This window comes from Tasmannia lanceolata, unplaced genomic scaffold (genome assembly GCF_043159265.1).
Source record: "Tasmannia lanceolata isolate RefF3 unplaced genomic scaffold, GAP_Taslan_0.1 ptg000018l, whole genome shotgun sequence".
Lineage (NCBI taxonomy): Eukaryota > Viridiplantae > Streptophyta > Magnoliopsida > Canellales > Winteraceae > Tasmannia > Tasmannia lanceolata.
The window spans coordinates 13,746,401-13,760,184 of record NW_027518695.1 but is presented as its reverse complement, the minus strand read 5'-3'; the positions used below and the strand labels follow the sequence as shown (position 1 = coordinate 13,760,184).

Here is a 13,784-nt window from a genome sequence, read left to right as displayed (position 1 = left end):
CAATTCAGTCATTGGGAGTCTAAGGAATAACTCCTTAATTAACCCTTCCCGGGTGCGCTTCTGAGTCTTTTTTTTCTCTGTTAAGGAGGATGAAACAATTAAAAAAATTATATTTAGCAATTCAAGCTATTCTGTCCATTTCTGTAATTTTCTACTGGAGAGCAAATTTGACAATGATTTTCGATCAATTCTCAAAATTTGAGAGCTTAGAAGAGAAGAGATACAAAGATCACCAAGAAAATCTAATAAAGAAACAAACTAATAAATAAATGGGTCAGGTGTTTCACAAACACTATAATGGAAATCAAATCAGAGGCCGAATCAATAGAGTAGACTTGGATTACTTACCAACATAGCTACTTAGATGATAGGGTTTTGAGATCCTCTTCATTGAGAAGAGAAGGAACCACCTCAGCTGGTTGAAAGATAAAACCAGCCATTTTGCAAGCATCCTCAAGTAGCTTCGCTTGTGAAGGGCCATCAGGACAGAATGCAACTACTGCTCCTCCACTGCCGGTAAACTTAGATGCAGCGCCAACACTTCTCGCCACCTCAACCATCTGTATGTTTAAAGAACCCAGTGCTTCATCTCCAAACATACGTCTGCAAAAATCACACACCCCAAAAACTCATAATTATAATGCGAGTTGTTATATACACATATTCATGGGAGTTTAACTTATTAGAAGATCTCATGACTGGAAAGGCGGAATCAATTGTGTGTCTTTGTTGGTTTTGCCTTTTCAGCGACTGTTTCTTGGCCCATTCCAATTGCAAGACATCAGTATCATTGCGAGATGTAAAATGGGCATAAAAACAAATTTTATGCCCATTTTTAAGTGGAAAAATGAGTGTAAAATTTGTTTTACGGCTTTACGCCCATTTTACGCCGAAAGAAACGAAGCCTAAGAAATAGTACATGTGAAATGATATTTAAACCCCTCTTTTCAGCACTTCCACACCCACTTGTTTATCTTCTCTTACAAATACTTTTTCCAGGAATGGAAAACAAGAGGGAGTGTAAATGCAGATATTTTTAAGAAAAGACATGTAGGAGGGGGTGAAAGTGTGGGGAAAGGGGTGGAAGTATAATATCCTATAGTATATGAAAAGAGTTTGCAACTAAACACATAGGTATTGTGAAACTGTAGGTAAGAACTTGGATTATACTATATAGTTTTACAATATGGAAATAAATAAATAGGAACACAATAAACCAGCATGCTACCTACTTTCACAGTGGTCAAAACATTTGAGTAAGCTAGTCATATGAACAGCATATTAAAAATCCTAGTCAAAAAAAAAATGCAGTTACAAGATTCTGACAACTAGCTTCCCAAAACGTGCAGATGCACAAGAATAACAACATTTTTTTTAATGATACACAAGAATGAACAACTATCAAAAGATAATGCAAGTTTTCTATAATTTTCTTTTTTGAGGAGGAAAGGAGAATGCAAGTTAATACATTAAAGCTTCCTTGTGTTCTGTGATGCAAGAGAATGCACCCACTTCCTCAGAGAAAATGGGGGGTCACCCCACCAATTGGGAGTGCACCGAATACTTGCTGGTGGTAGTCTGCCCCCCTTTTCGGCAAAAAAGGTGAGGCACAACATCCTGCACAGCAGCACTTTGTAAGTTTATATGCCCCGGGATTGAGCCTCTAGCTCAATGGTCAAGGCTTTGTTCTTCAACCTGGAGGTCAGAGGTTCAATCCCAGCTTAACCACCAAAAAAAAGTTTATATACCCCAGAAATCATCTCAAGCAATAGTTGCACTCACTGTTATGGTGTAAATCATCCAGGAGCAAAAATTAAGGTTTGAAACAAACGAGGCAATAAAAATACAGAATGGTACATCTATATCAAGATTACGTATATAAAGATAATTGAAATATGTATTGGAAGTTTGATCATATGAATTCCTAACTTTTTCTTCAGTAAAGTCAGAAAAAGTAAACAAAGATCAATGATCTGAACTAGGGATGAATATCCATGCACACAATTACCAAAGATGCCAAAGCAGTCAGCTGAATGTAAATTTTATTCACACAAAATGTGCTATATTATCCTCATGATTGATCATTTTGAAATAAGAAACATAGATACTCATTGGCATCAGAAACTTGGAATCCCGTGTTCTTTCTTTTCTTTTCTTTTTGAATGGTGGAATCCCATGTTCTATTAAATTGTGCCATTTGTAAAAACTAAAAACTCAAGCAATGTATGCAAAACACAATGAAAGATGGAGTTTGTAATACCTACAAAACAGAATCAACAATTTATGACTTTATTTCTTCTGCGATTACTTCAGGAAGCAAGTCCCCTGCATTACCAGGTATAGAAATAATCGGATCATTTTTTAGGACTTCCCAAATCATTTTGTGAATACTAGTTCATTTTGGACACAAATGCGCACACACAGACTCCTCATTATATTTTGCACTTTTAGAATTAGCAATTAAAAGGCATTAAATTCCCAAAAACTATCACAAGCCAATCAGAAAAGTGGTTAATAAAATGAGTGCCATTATCAAAAAATGGGAGTGTGGATATCGTTTCCCTAAATAAATATATAGCAGAAGCAATAATGAGTTTTATAGGGAGACAGATTAAGCATGTAGAGCTCCGTTAGCTACAGGCTACAGGTAGTACTTCACCTTCGAAGATCAAAGTTACGGTTCATAAGGCCCACAAGTTTGGTATAGTCCTTTTCAAGCAAAGCCGTCCGAGCTTCCAAAGCTATGTTTGCAACTTCTGCCATTGATGATATTATAAATTTATCACCATCAAGCCACCTCTTGCGAACAGAGCTGTGTACCTGTTTGCAAGCATGCACATGCTCAACATAAATAAATAAATGTTGCATCCCTCTATTAATAATACAAAGCTCTCAGATATAACTAAGAGTAAAGCCCATACGTTTCGAGCTAATAACATTTTATCACATTTATAACAGCTTACATTCCTGCATTGAAGCATTGAGATTTCCTATTATTTTGATCATCTCTCATTTCCACTTCTTAAAGGATTCGAAAGCTTGTTCTCTACAATTCAAAAAAGTAACCTTTACATAACTTTAATGCATATGGTTTAAACTTTACCAGCTAAACTTGTTTATTTGTAGCCCCTTTTAACTTTTACCAAGTATCAGATTCCTGCTTTTTTTAAACGGAAAGCTTATTCTCAACAGTTAAAAAGAGTTAGGTTTACCTAACTTTCATACATATGGACGGTTTAATCTTTTTCATTAAAGAAATGGATGGTTTAACCTCTTAACAGTTGTAACTGATCGCTGTTGTGCTAAAAACAATCATTTGAAGATACTTATCTTTGGAAAAAAAACGCAATGTTTATGCTGTACTGAAAATAGGGAAATGCACAATTGGAGACTAACCTTCCCAGAATCACTTGGATTTTCAGCATAAATTAGATAGAGTGGAGGAAGAAGACTAATATCCATGGGGGTATACATCCCATGCCCCAAGTCATCCATATATTCCTTTCTAAAATCCTGCAAAGTCAGTCTTGAATGTGACTATGAGAGACTTAAAGGATATCACCAAATTTGACATATATAGAATGTTATGAATGCCCTAGTCATGTTCCATCGAAGTCTCGAATATTATGTACCATATAAACAAGGCCACCATAGACCTGTGCAACTCGATCTTGGAGACCAGCAACAATCCCAAGTTCGTTTTCTGCACTAAGAATCAAGCTAGGCCTGTCATCCACCTTAACCAGGTGCCTAACTTTGTAGAAGTCAAGGAAACAGCTTAGGGCGGCACATACAATAGCACTTGAACCTGAAAGCCCTGTCTGAGGTCAAAATGGTTGACACTTTTCAGTCAAAAAGTACGTTTTTTGTGAGAAGATAAGGACAATGAATCAACATTCACTGATGTATAATAGTTCATATAATCCCTATTCAATTAGTGAGCATGATGGCAGTTTGATGCTGATAGTGCTAAACGAAAAGATAAATTGATATAATGGCTTACATGGGAAATGGGAGTTTGGAACATAATTGGTCGTGACCATGTATATTTCTAAACCAGAAGATTTCAATTCTTTTGGAAAATGGAAACTCAGAAAGGCTAAGGTTATATTATTCATTTAGAGAACGATAGGGAATGTATTCATTAAGCTAGAAATTTAAGAATGCTGATGTATTTGACTTTAGAGGAATGCTCAACTCAAGGGCTCCCTTGCAAAAATGAGGTGAAAGGGCGCCCCCATTGGCTGCACATCACCAAAGTAAATAATTGCTGAAAAGTCAAATAATATGGTGAAGTGCAGCCAATGGGGGAGCCCTTCCACCTCATTTTTGCAAGGGCGCCCTTGAGTCTAGCATTCCTCTTGAATTAATGCTTGTATAGTACAAAATATGAGGGAATGGGGTATATGAAAGCCCATAGACAGTAAAATATTTTTAAGCATAATCTGTTCACCACTATATATTGCCTCAGTTATTGGAGGATAATAATACTTACACAAGTCACATTATCATTGTGATATCAATATGAGACATTACAAAGTAGCAAGCATTTCAGTATGTCTATACTGTAATCATAACATCAGAAACTTAAAGACGGGGACACTATATTTCAAAAATATAACACGGTAAAAGGACTTATAGAAGTTTATTAGTAAAAAATAAACAAAAAACAGAGAAGTAACTATACTTAAAACAAGTATATTCGGTTACATATACCTAGATTATTATATTGTCTAACACACAATTAGACAAGTCACATTATCAGTGTGATACAGAATGAAATACATAAATATCGCGAATGTATAAACCCAAATAGTAAGCACGTCTGTATGAACATATTGTAACTGCCACCATTCAAAAAAAAAAAAAAAAACATATTGTAACTGCCACATCAAAACTTACTATACACACACAATGTTTAGTCAATATAACATATATAGTAAAAAGTTGTCTACAAATTTATTAGTAAAAATAAAAGACAGAAGTAAAAGAGTAAGTTTAGGCTTTTCCCAATTGGCAACATCTGTAGGCACCACTGTTTCAAAACTTGGACTTAAATAAGAACTCGGCTGAGGTAAGAGGGAGTCGACTTGGGCAATAGCGCAGTCAACTTTTCATTAACTCGGGCAAGCCAAAGGAGTTCTGATTGACTTGGTATGGCAAAATGCGTACTCGAAAAGGAACTCAGCCAGGGCAAAAGGAAGTCGACTTGGGCGAGTTGACGATTAACTCGGGGATCTTTTAAACAGTGGTAGGCTAGGCACATATGCATACCGATATATTGTCTCGGTTATGGGTCCTACACAGTAAATATAATTATACGAATCTTTTATTGTTTGTTGGTTTCTGCCTTTTAGAACTCAATGCATAGCCTCCCTAAGATCTCCTTGAAAACAAAATGCGGAAGGATGGAGTGAACTCTCCACTCATAGAGAGTTGGAATTGTGGTTCCAATGCAATACACGTATAATTCATTGGCATGTGTGTACTGCATTGGCAGAAATATGTATTGGAAACAAAGGGCATCCTCTATGTTAGTGATTTCTAGTCATTGCACCAGGCAGCAAGGAGGTCAATGATTATGATAGTGGTTTCTGACATATTATAGTAAATAGAACAAGATGGGTCTCAGTTGCTATCTAATAGATTATTCTAGAAATATATAGGAGCACATTCCATATTGTCATAAATATGTAATCACCATGCGAATTTTGAACAAACTGTAAACAAGAATGAGTCCAAGTAATAATTGTTATACAGATGCATACGGTTGGAAAACTACTAAGCAATACAAATGATAGTTGCTAGCAGTAAGGGCCTGTTCGTTTGAGATTGTGACAACCGATTGGGAGCCCAAGACCTATTACCGGGCTCAAATTTAATGTGATTTTGAGTCCGATAATAAGTATGGGGCTCACAATCGGTTATCACAATCTCAAACGAACAGGGCCTAAGTGGTTCATTCTATAGAGGATAACTTATTGCATAACAAATCACAGTGACATGTGATCATTGTACCTCAGAACACAGTTACATTTCAAAGAAATCATTTCTAATATTCAAGGAATGAACGTGATGCAATAGTATCTCACTTTATACTTTCGGTAAAATAAATAGATCTTATATGAGCTCAAAATATAATGGCTTGTGATTTCTTGACAAGAAGAATTGGCATCACCTCAGAAATAATTCCATTTCTTAATTTTAATCTAGTGATTCAGCGTAAGTAGATCATCTATATAAATTTAAAATGATCTTTGCTAAAAAGCTTCACCTGTCGAGGGATATTGGTGTCATATGATAGTGTGAAATTTCCACCTTTTAGCTCAATCTTTTTATCAGAGCAATACTTGTAAAAAACCTTACAAATTGCCATAAGCAATCGCACCCCTCCATAATAACCTTCATTTTGCAACCGATTCACCTGAGAGATGAACGCATAACTATATTATGATAAAATTCAAAAGAAAATATTATATATAAGTATGATATCAATAATATAATATTGATGCACTCAAATTTTCTGTTTCTTTTATGAATATAGAGTTATCAAGGGATGAGCAGAAGTATCAGTTGACAAAAGAAAACAGGAGTTCAATAAAAAATTATAGTTCTAACTTCTAAATAAATCGAGGCTATTCTCTGTAGTTATTTATTTTAGGTCAACTCCAAAGTTTGGTAAACGACCAAGTATAATAAATGATGGTGTTAGAAGGGGCATCAATACAAGATGGTTTGGGGTGAAACTTAAGAATTGTGGTCGCTATTATTTTTCAGTATTTTGGTGAATTTTAAATGGGTTTAAGAGTGACTTGGGTTGGGACTTGGGTTGGGCCTTTAGGTCTGTCTATTAACAAAAAAGTGAATAATGTTTTAAACTTTAGTTGTTGCCAATTTGGAGTAATATTTAGGTCTTAGAAAGGGTCTGCTAAAGGTTTTTAATGGCTGACATTAAAAGATGATTGATGTCTAGGATTTTGTATGACATTTTAGGCCTGTTTAGAATGTTACATACACTTCCTTTTAGAAAATTTTATGGGATTTTGTTTGAATTATTGAACATTGGGAGTAGACTCTCCTTTTGGAGTGGATTCTACATGTTTTGGGTTGATGCACCATGCCTTTTATGTTAATTTTTCCTATATCTCTGATGTTTGCTCGTCTATGATGTGATTGTTTATTCCTTTCTCTTGTTTTCTTGCATCTTGGAAATAGTTGGAGGATTCATTGCAATCAATTTGAACCATAGGATGCATGATAGCTCTGCCTTGAAAGCAGAAAGATTGTTAACAACATTCAAACATACAAAAAATTGTGAGTCAATTATAAACAAAACTAAAATTCCATGATTACACAATACTATATTGTCTCATACATAAACCAAAGACCAAACTTACAACCTAAAGTTTATAGCAAAAAAATTAAATTCTACTCTTTGAGATATTTGATCTCATCAACATCATCTACTTCTTCAGTGTCTTTCTCGATATTATATTTGTTAGGTGGATGGACTTCTAGTTCTTTTCAAGGATCTATATAAGATCACCATTAATGTATGGTTCAAGTTACTGATTTCCCCTAAAATTGAACATGAAAAAGATTGTAGAGACTACAGAAGCCATCAAAATTATAGCCACACCCCATGGCAATTTGCATACCCTCTATTAGTTATAGTTTCAGTTAAAAGGATTGGTACTGCGTACGATTTATGCACAAAGCATAGAGAAAAGACCAAGGAAATTCTAAATAAACCATCAAATTCAACATTATCGAAGCCAGGAGAACAATTAGAAGTCATGTGCATATGAATTCTGATAGGGCCCAACATATTATTTGCAAGAGAGAATTTCCTTTCCTCTTTGAATTCTGATGTGTATGACAAGTCTTACGGTGCCCACAAAATAGATAGTCAAGTTAAATTGAAGCTTGTTTCTTGAAGTGACCTCTGGAATGGCAATAATATTGAGGAAATTAAGAAGTTCGAGTATTAATTCTCAAAAAAAAAAAAAAAGTTAGAGTTTTCAAGAACTCGAACTTCAAAATTATAGCCACACACCATGGCAATTTGCATACCCTCTAATAGTTATAGTTATAGTTATAGTTAAAAGGATTGGTACTACGCACGATTTATGCGCAAAGCATAGAGAAAAAGACCAAGGAAATTCTAAATCAACCATCAAATTCAACATTAACGAAGCGACGAGAACAATTAGAAGTCATGAATTCCGATGTGTATGACGAGTATTACAGTGTCCACAAAATAGATGATCATGTTAAAATGAAGGTCGTTTCTTGAAGCGACCTCTGGAAAGGCAAAAATATTGAGGAAGTTAAAAAGTTCGAGTTTTAATTCTCAAAAAAAAAAAAAAAGAAGTTCGAGTTTTCAAGAACTACACCAGCGAAATTATTTGATAGCTATTTGTACGCATTGTTTTAATGGCTTCAATCATCCCAGAACAAGAGGGAGAGAGAGAGAGAGATTGTTCCAAATTTTTACTATGAAGAAGGTGGAGACAGTCAAATAATTTGGAAGAAAATAAGACCAAAATATTCCCTTGGTTGCACAGCCTCATTAAACTCAAGCAAATAAAGGGGGAAAAAGAGAGAGAGGGAGAAGAAGAAGAAGAAGTTGGAGAAATTTGTCAAGAAATCTATTTAGGATTTTTCTGATAATATTGATGTCTGCAAATCTACCAATAATTATACTAATCAAATTAATAAAAATAAATTAAACAAGAGAAAGAATAGAAATAGCCTGTTTTAATAGATCGAGGCACGTCAGAAATGACGCTCTATTTAAAGTCAAAATGCCCCCGTCTGAACTAGGTTCACCGGTGTTTGGCACCCAAGATTCAACCATCTCTCGGGGTCTATTCCATGCAGGGAATTGATCCCACAAACTCGCCATGCACGTGTCACAAAATAACAATAAAATGTGAAAAATAAGAGCCCATGGAAATACAGTTGTTTGTAGAGAGAGGGTGGGGAAGAAGGCAATCCATCAAAAAGACAAAGATGTCGTTTTGGTATAGAAGAGAGTCGTTAAATATCAGTCGTAATAAATGAAATCCGTTATTTATTTTAATAGGAAAGAGGGGCTCCTCTCTCCCCTAAAATATCTCCATATCCAAAACTGTTACCTCCTTTTTAGGGAATAAAATAAAATCATATACAATAGCTTAAATGGGTAACTGCTAGAAATAATTTAATTCAATTAAATTTTAAATTAAAAACAACAATCCCCCACACAATTTAAAATTTAAAAATACACAGGCAAGCGACTTTACTATGCAATGGGTGCAGGTGTCTTCCGGACTTGAACCTGCACTTAGTGTTAGCAAGTTTCCGTCTGAAGGAGCCGTCGTGAACTAAGTCTTGAACTAGGTCCTTAAGTTGAGACTCCATCTTACCACACACACAGTACGGGCAATTATTGAGTTCTAGTCGGTTTGGCCCTTTACGGTCATGAGCTCTTATCTTGTTTTCATGAGCGTCTTTAGGGAGTAGCCCAGCTTCCTACAATAGCGGCCTTACTACCACACTCACATAGGTGAGTTCTCCAAGGGTGCTCTGTGACCTACACCCTGCAGAATCCTACCTTAGACTGATTAAGAGATAAACTCATCCTAAATACCGTCACAGTAAAGAGCATTGTCACCATGTGAATGAGACTAGGGATACCGATCAAAATATTCAGTGCTACTCCAAGCCACCCTACAACTTCGTTTTTACGCATTGAACCCCCTTCATGGGATCTACAATCACAGAGGTTGGGTGTCCATTGTGGTGACTTACTTATGGGCTTCAGTCTCAGTCCCCTAGATGATATATCACTAGCTTCTAAGCTAGTCACTTTTACTTATATTGCTTTCAGACCTTTAAAGGTCTATAGCCACCACTCTTTGATAGAGTTTTAATTTATTTGTGTCCTAAACACTCTTTCATGTGGGTATATCAACCTTATATTTACATCATGATCATGATAAACAACTATTATGCGCAAAACATAATATCTAGTCTATAGACATGCAAAGAACATCAACTCAGATGCATTGTATAGATATTTTCAACATATATTTCTATATTATCGTTCATCATTATCAACCCATGATCGGGAAACCCCCACATTTTGAGCAACTATTAAAAAAAATGGTAACTTATTCTATTTTTGTGTGCAAAATATAGTCCCACACAATTCATGAAAGAATAAGTATTTCATATCACAATATAATTTAATGTTAACCAAACATTGTCTTCTATCGCATGGTTGGTGATTAGTTGAAGCATACCCAAATCATCATTTAAAGTGATAGGTTGTCATCATAATCAATTAAAGGTAATCAACAAACACTACAGCTTAACATCACTAATATATGTTTCTTAGTGCCAAAAGAGGTATGAAGGGCAACCCACAAGAGTCTCAATGTAATTCATTTCACTTGCATAGTAGTAGTTATAAATTTACAGACACAAGTTGCATAATATATTTCCAAATTATCCAACCTAGTAATCATTCTGGGTGATATGACAGAGAAACTACAAATCTGCATTACTATTAGTAAAATACCTAGGTTGGGAAAGATACACTAAGAGTAGAAATTTGTAAGTATGCGTCTGATTATTTCTTAAAAATATAGTCCATGTTGATATTTTAAAGGAATAGACATAGAGGATACTGGAAACAAAGCTATAAAAGCACCCTAGAGCTTTCTTACCATTTATGTAAATGACTATGTGAGACATGCATCACAGCAACATAGCAAGTTAACAAGGCATCTTCCCATGTCTTTATTGCTATAAGACAAAACATTCAATCCGTTTACGAATCTACATATAGCATGGCCAACCATTTAAGACAAGCATGCAGCCTGGGAATTGGATCTGTTAGCAGTTAATATGATTAGCTTTACCCCAATGCGGCTAACTTAAGCCTGTCTATTGCTTCAAAAATTAGAAGCCCCAATATAGGTTTATAATTAACTATCCACATTGGCTGTTATTATTAGTTTGCATTGAAAGAAAGCAATCTTTTTACACAGGGGACCAAATGAAAGAGGATACACCTTATTTTGGAAGGAATATCATGGACTTTGTTCGGAAAAGCTTGTCCATGGCTAAGATAGGCATAAGTAACCAAACACCAAACAAATTTTTACTACACTACTTTCAAATCCATCTTTTATTTTGTTCAGCCCATTCGAATTTGTTTCAGGTTCAACAATCATTAAAACAAAACAAGAAAACAAACACAAAATGTCAGTGTAAGCACGTGACTTTTCAAGAAAAGTAGCACCCAAAGTGCCCTTGCTTCCCTCATTATTTACAAGCCATGCCTTTCCCATTTAAATATCCAAATAACCAAAAAACCATTCGAATTTACCAAATCATGCCATCAGCCCTAAAAGAACGAGTTTTACTTCCCAAACGTATTTCTTTCGCCCCAAAGCAAAAAAACTCGCCCAATTTCTCCCAAAATACAACCAAATCCGGGATTTTTCTTCTAAATCTCACCCGAAAATATTTGATTTCAGCCCAAAATCTTCTCTAAATCTGCAAAACTCCTCTTTTCAAAGACAAAATCCATTTCAACTTTCACAAGATCCAAGAAAATATACAAATCGCCGCAAAATCTCTGACCACGACAAGAAAATCCTTGCTTTTTACATGCCATTTTTTACCCAAAACCACGCTCGAATCTGATTTTTCAACCTTCATTAAGGCCTTAAAACAGTAGCTTTTTTTGTTTTTCCCTCCCTTTTTCAACTATAAATACCCCATTTTGCAGCCCTTCAAAACCATGAAAAATACAAGAGCAAGAGCCCTTCACAAGCTATCAAGCTATCTCTCTTTCTTCCTCAAATTCTCTTCTCAACTCTTCACATTTTCTTCATTTTTCCTCTCTATTTTACTGTTTTTTATTGATTACGCCGGGGCAGCAGCTTGGGCTTCGCTTCAAAGGCCTTCCAACAGGGTCTTCAAGACCCACCCCCATATCCCCCCCTCGCTGCTTTGTCAGGTCATCTTCAATTCAAAAGGGAAGGACCGAACTCTCTTTCTTGTTCAAAACTTTCATTATGTGTTGTTGTTCATCCCCAAAATAATTTTTTTTACTATCTCTTTGCATGTTCTGCTTTAGAATTTTGAAAGCTCACTCTGTAACTGATCACATTTCTTTACAAATATTCTCACTAAGGGTCTTTGCAAAATATCACTAAGTTCGACTACATAACTTGTTCTTTCATAAATCATATCTACCTGGTTTATTATTCTCATCTCCAAAGATCGATTTCTCTTAATTGCAGGCTTGTCTGAATTTACCTTGTTGCAAGGAAAACATTAGAACATTCAGATCAAAACTTGCATCTTTGCCGCACAGATATGGATAGATCAGTTTAAATATACATGCTAGACACATTGTTGGAGGCCATTTTGAGATCATTTTCCCTATGATATCTGCTCTAATCTTAGCCTATTACAAAGTCATACTTATTCCATTTACAACATTATAGTTGTCCTATTCTTAGGCTGCTACATATTACTCAAATTTATTCCATTGCTATATGATAATTCTTTTAAAGCTACTGTAAACTCCTTGTTCACCATCACTAGCATCTTCCTGCAGTCTGCAAAATATTTTTTGAATATCTTGGCTGCTTATATAAACATCAGTTGGGTTGTGCTGCTATATTAGATTTACTTTACGCCATTGCCTTTCTTTGGTTGTGCTCTGGATTTGAATTTCTTTGCTAGTGGGTTATTTTGCCAAGAGCCTTGAAAACCGACAACAGGACACTCCAAAAGCGTAGATTTCACTCTAATCTCACTCTTCATCACGAACTGCAAAGCCCACTGAGACGGCCAAAGAGGAGCCTATCCAACATCGCTTATCGACCTCACAACACAACAGTCAACTAAACCCGCCATAATAGGTCAGTAGCTTGAAACTTATTCGCATTTAAGCTATATAAACAAATCACATAAGTTGGTAACAAGCCACAGCCTCACACAAATCTCCCTAGTCTAAATCATAATCTTAACCCTTTAAACCTTCGAAATCAAACATAGAACTTTCAGTCAGACACATCCATTAAAGCTTAAAACCACGCTTAATGTGGTTGAAATGATATATCAGGTAATAAGCCTTTGTTAGCCCAAAATTTCTTTGAGGTAATCCATCAAACAGATGATGTGCCACTCAAATGACCACTCAAAAACAAGGGTAACATCATCATTAACAGGAGTGAACTATATGTAAATTGATGCCCGAAATAGAACTACAAAAACCACCAAGTTTTCTCAAAAAAAGGCACATTAAAACTGAAATACAGATCATCATACAATAGAGAAATTTTCAGATAAAGATGAAGAGATAGAGAGAAATAAAGAGAGGGAGAGAACCAGATGATGGATAGAATCGAAGCGGACGAGATCGTGAGTGGGATGAGGCTGGATTACAAAATGTTGGGAAGGATTTAACCGCACGGTGGCCCAGAAATTAGCGAGGGAGAAGGAGATTGTGCGGCCGAAATACACATCGCTAGGGTTTCCAAGAAGACCTACTCTCGCGTAGGCCTTGTGCTCGATGAAATCCCCCAACGAGTCCATGGCCGAAGAAGACTGATTTTCCGACGCTCCAACCATTTTTATTTTTATTTTTGGACTCTTATGGGAAACCCACCCACGTACTTGTGGTTACTGTAGATGGAAGAAGAGGGTCCAGAGTTTTGCTCTCACTGGGAACCCGAAAACGTATCAAACCGAGAAGGTGATCAACGGTTTGGATC

General features: G+C 35.8%; 1 protein-coding gene across 3 annotated transcripts; it reads right to left on the bottom strand.

The window, feature by feature from the left end:
• Window positions 1-229: 229 nt before the first annotated feature.
• Window positions 230-13,765, bottom strand: LOC143851142 (glucuronokinase 1-like). 3 transcript variants are annotated; one of them, XM_077360474.1, is made up of 6 exons: window positions 13,399-13,762; window positions 6,275-6,424; window positions 3,633-3,821; window positions 3,397-3,513; window positions 2,660-2,820; window positions 230-603 (listed from the first exon to the last, which is right to left on the bottom strand). In XM_077360474.1, the coding sequence occupies exons 1-6, from the start codon at window positions 13,639-13,641 to the stop codon at window positions 357-359; spliced, it is 1,107 nt and encodes a 368-aa protein (XP_077216589.1). In that variant the 5' UTR covers window positions 13,642-13,762; the 3' UTR covers window positions 230-356. The 3 variants fall into 3 exon arrangements, with proteins under 3 accessions (XP_077216589.1, XP_077216590.1, XP_077216591.1); XM_077360475.1 differs by having other exon boundaries at window positions 349-603; window positions 3,657-3,821; window positions 13,399-13,765; XM_077360476.1 differs by lacking the exon at window positions 3,633-3,821 and having other exon boundaries at window positions 349-603; window positions 13,399-13,765.
• Window positions 13,766-13,784: the final 19 nt, after the last annotated feature.

Bases quoted from the DNA above. Each gene is read 5' to 3' on its own strand.
- LOC143851142 (XM_077360474.1), bottom strand. From the start codon at position 13,641: ATGGTTGGAGCGTCGGAAAATCAGTCTTCTTCGGCCATGGACTCGTTG. The intron at 3,514-3,632 runs GTACATAATATT...CTGACTTTGCAG, and splicing joins ATGGTGGCCTTGTTTATATG to GATTTTAGAAAGGAATATAT. The intron at 2,821-3,396 runs GTTAGTCTCCAA...GCTTGCAAACAG, and splicing joins ATCCAAGTGATTCTGGGAAG to GTACACAGCTCTGTTCGCAA.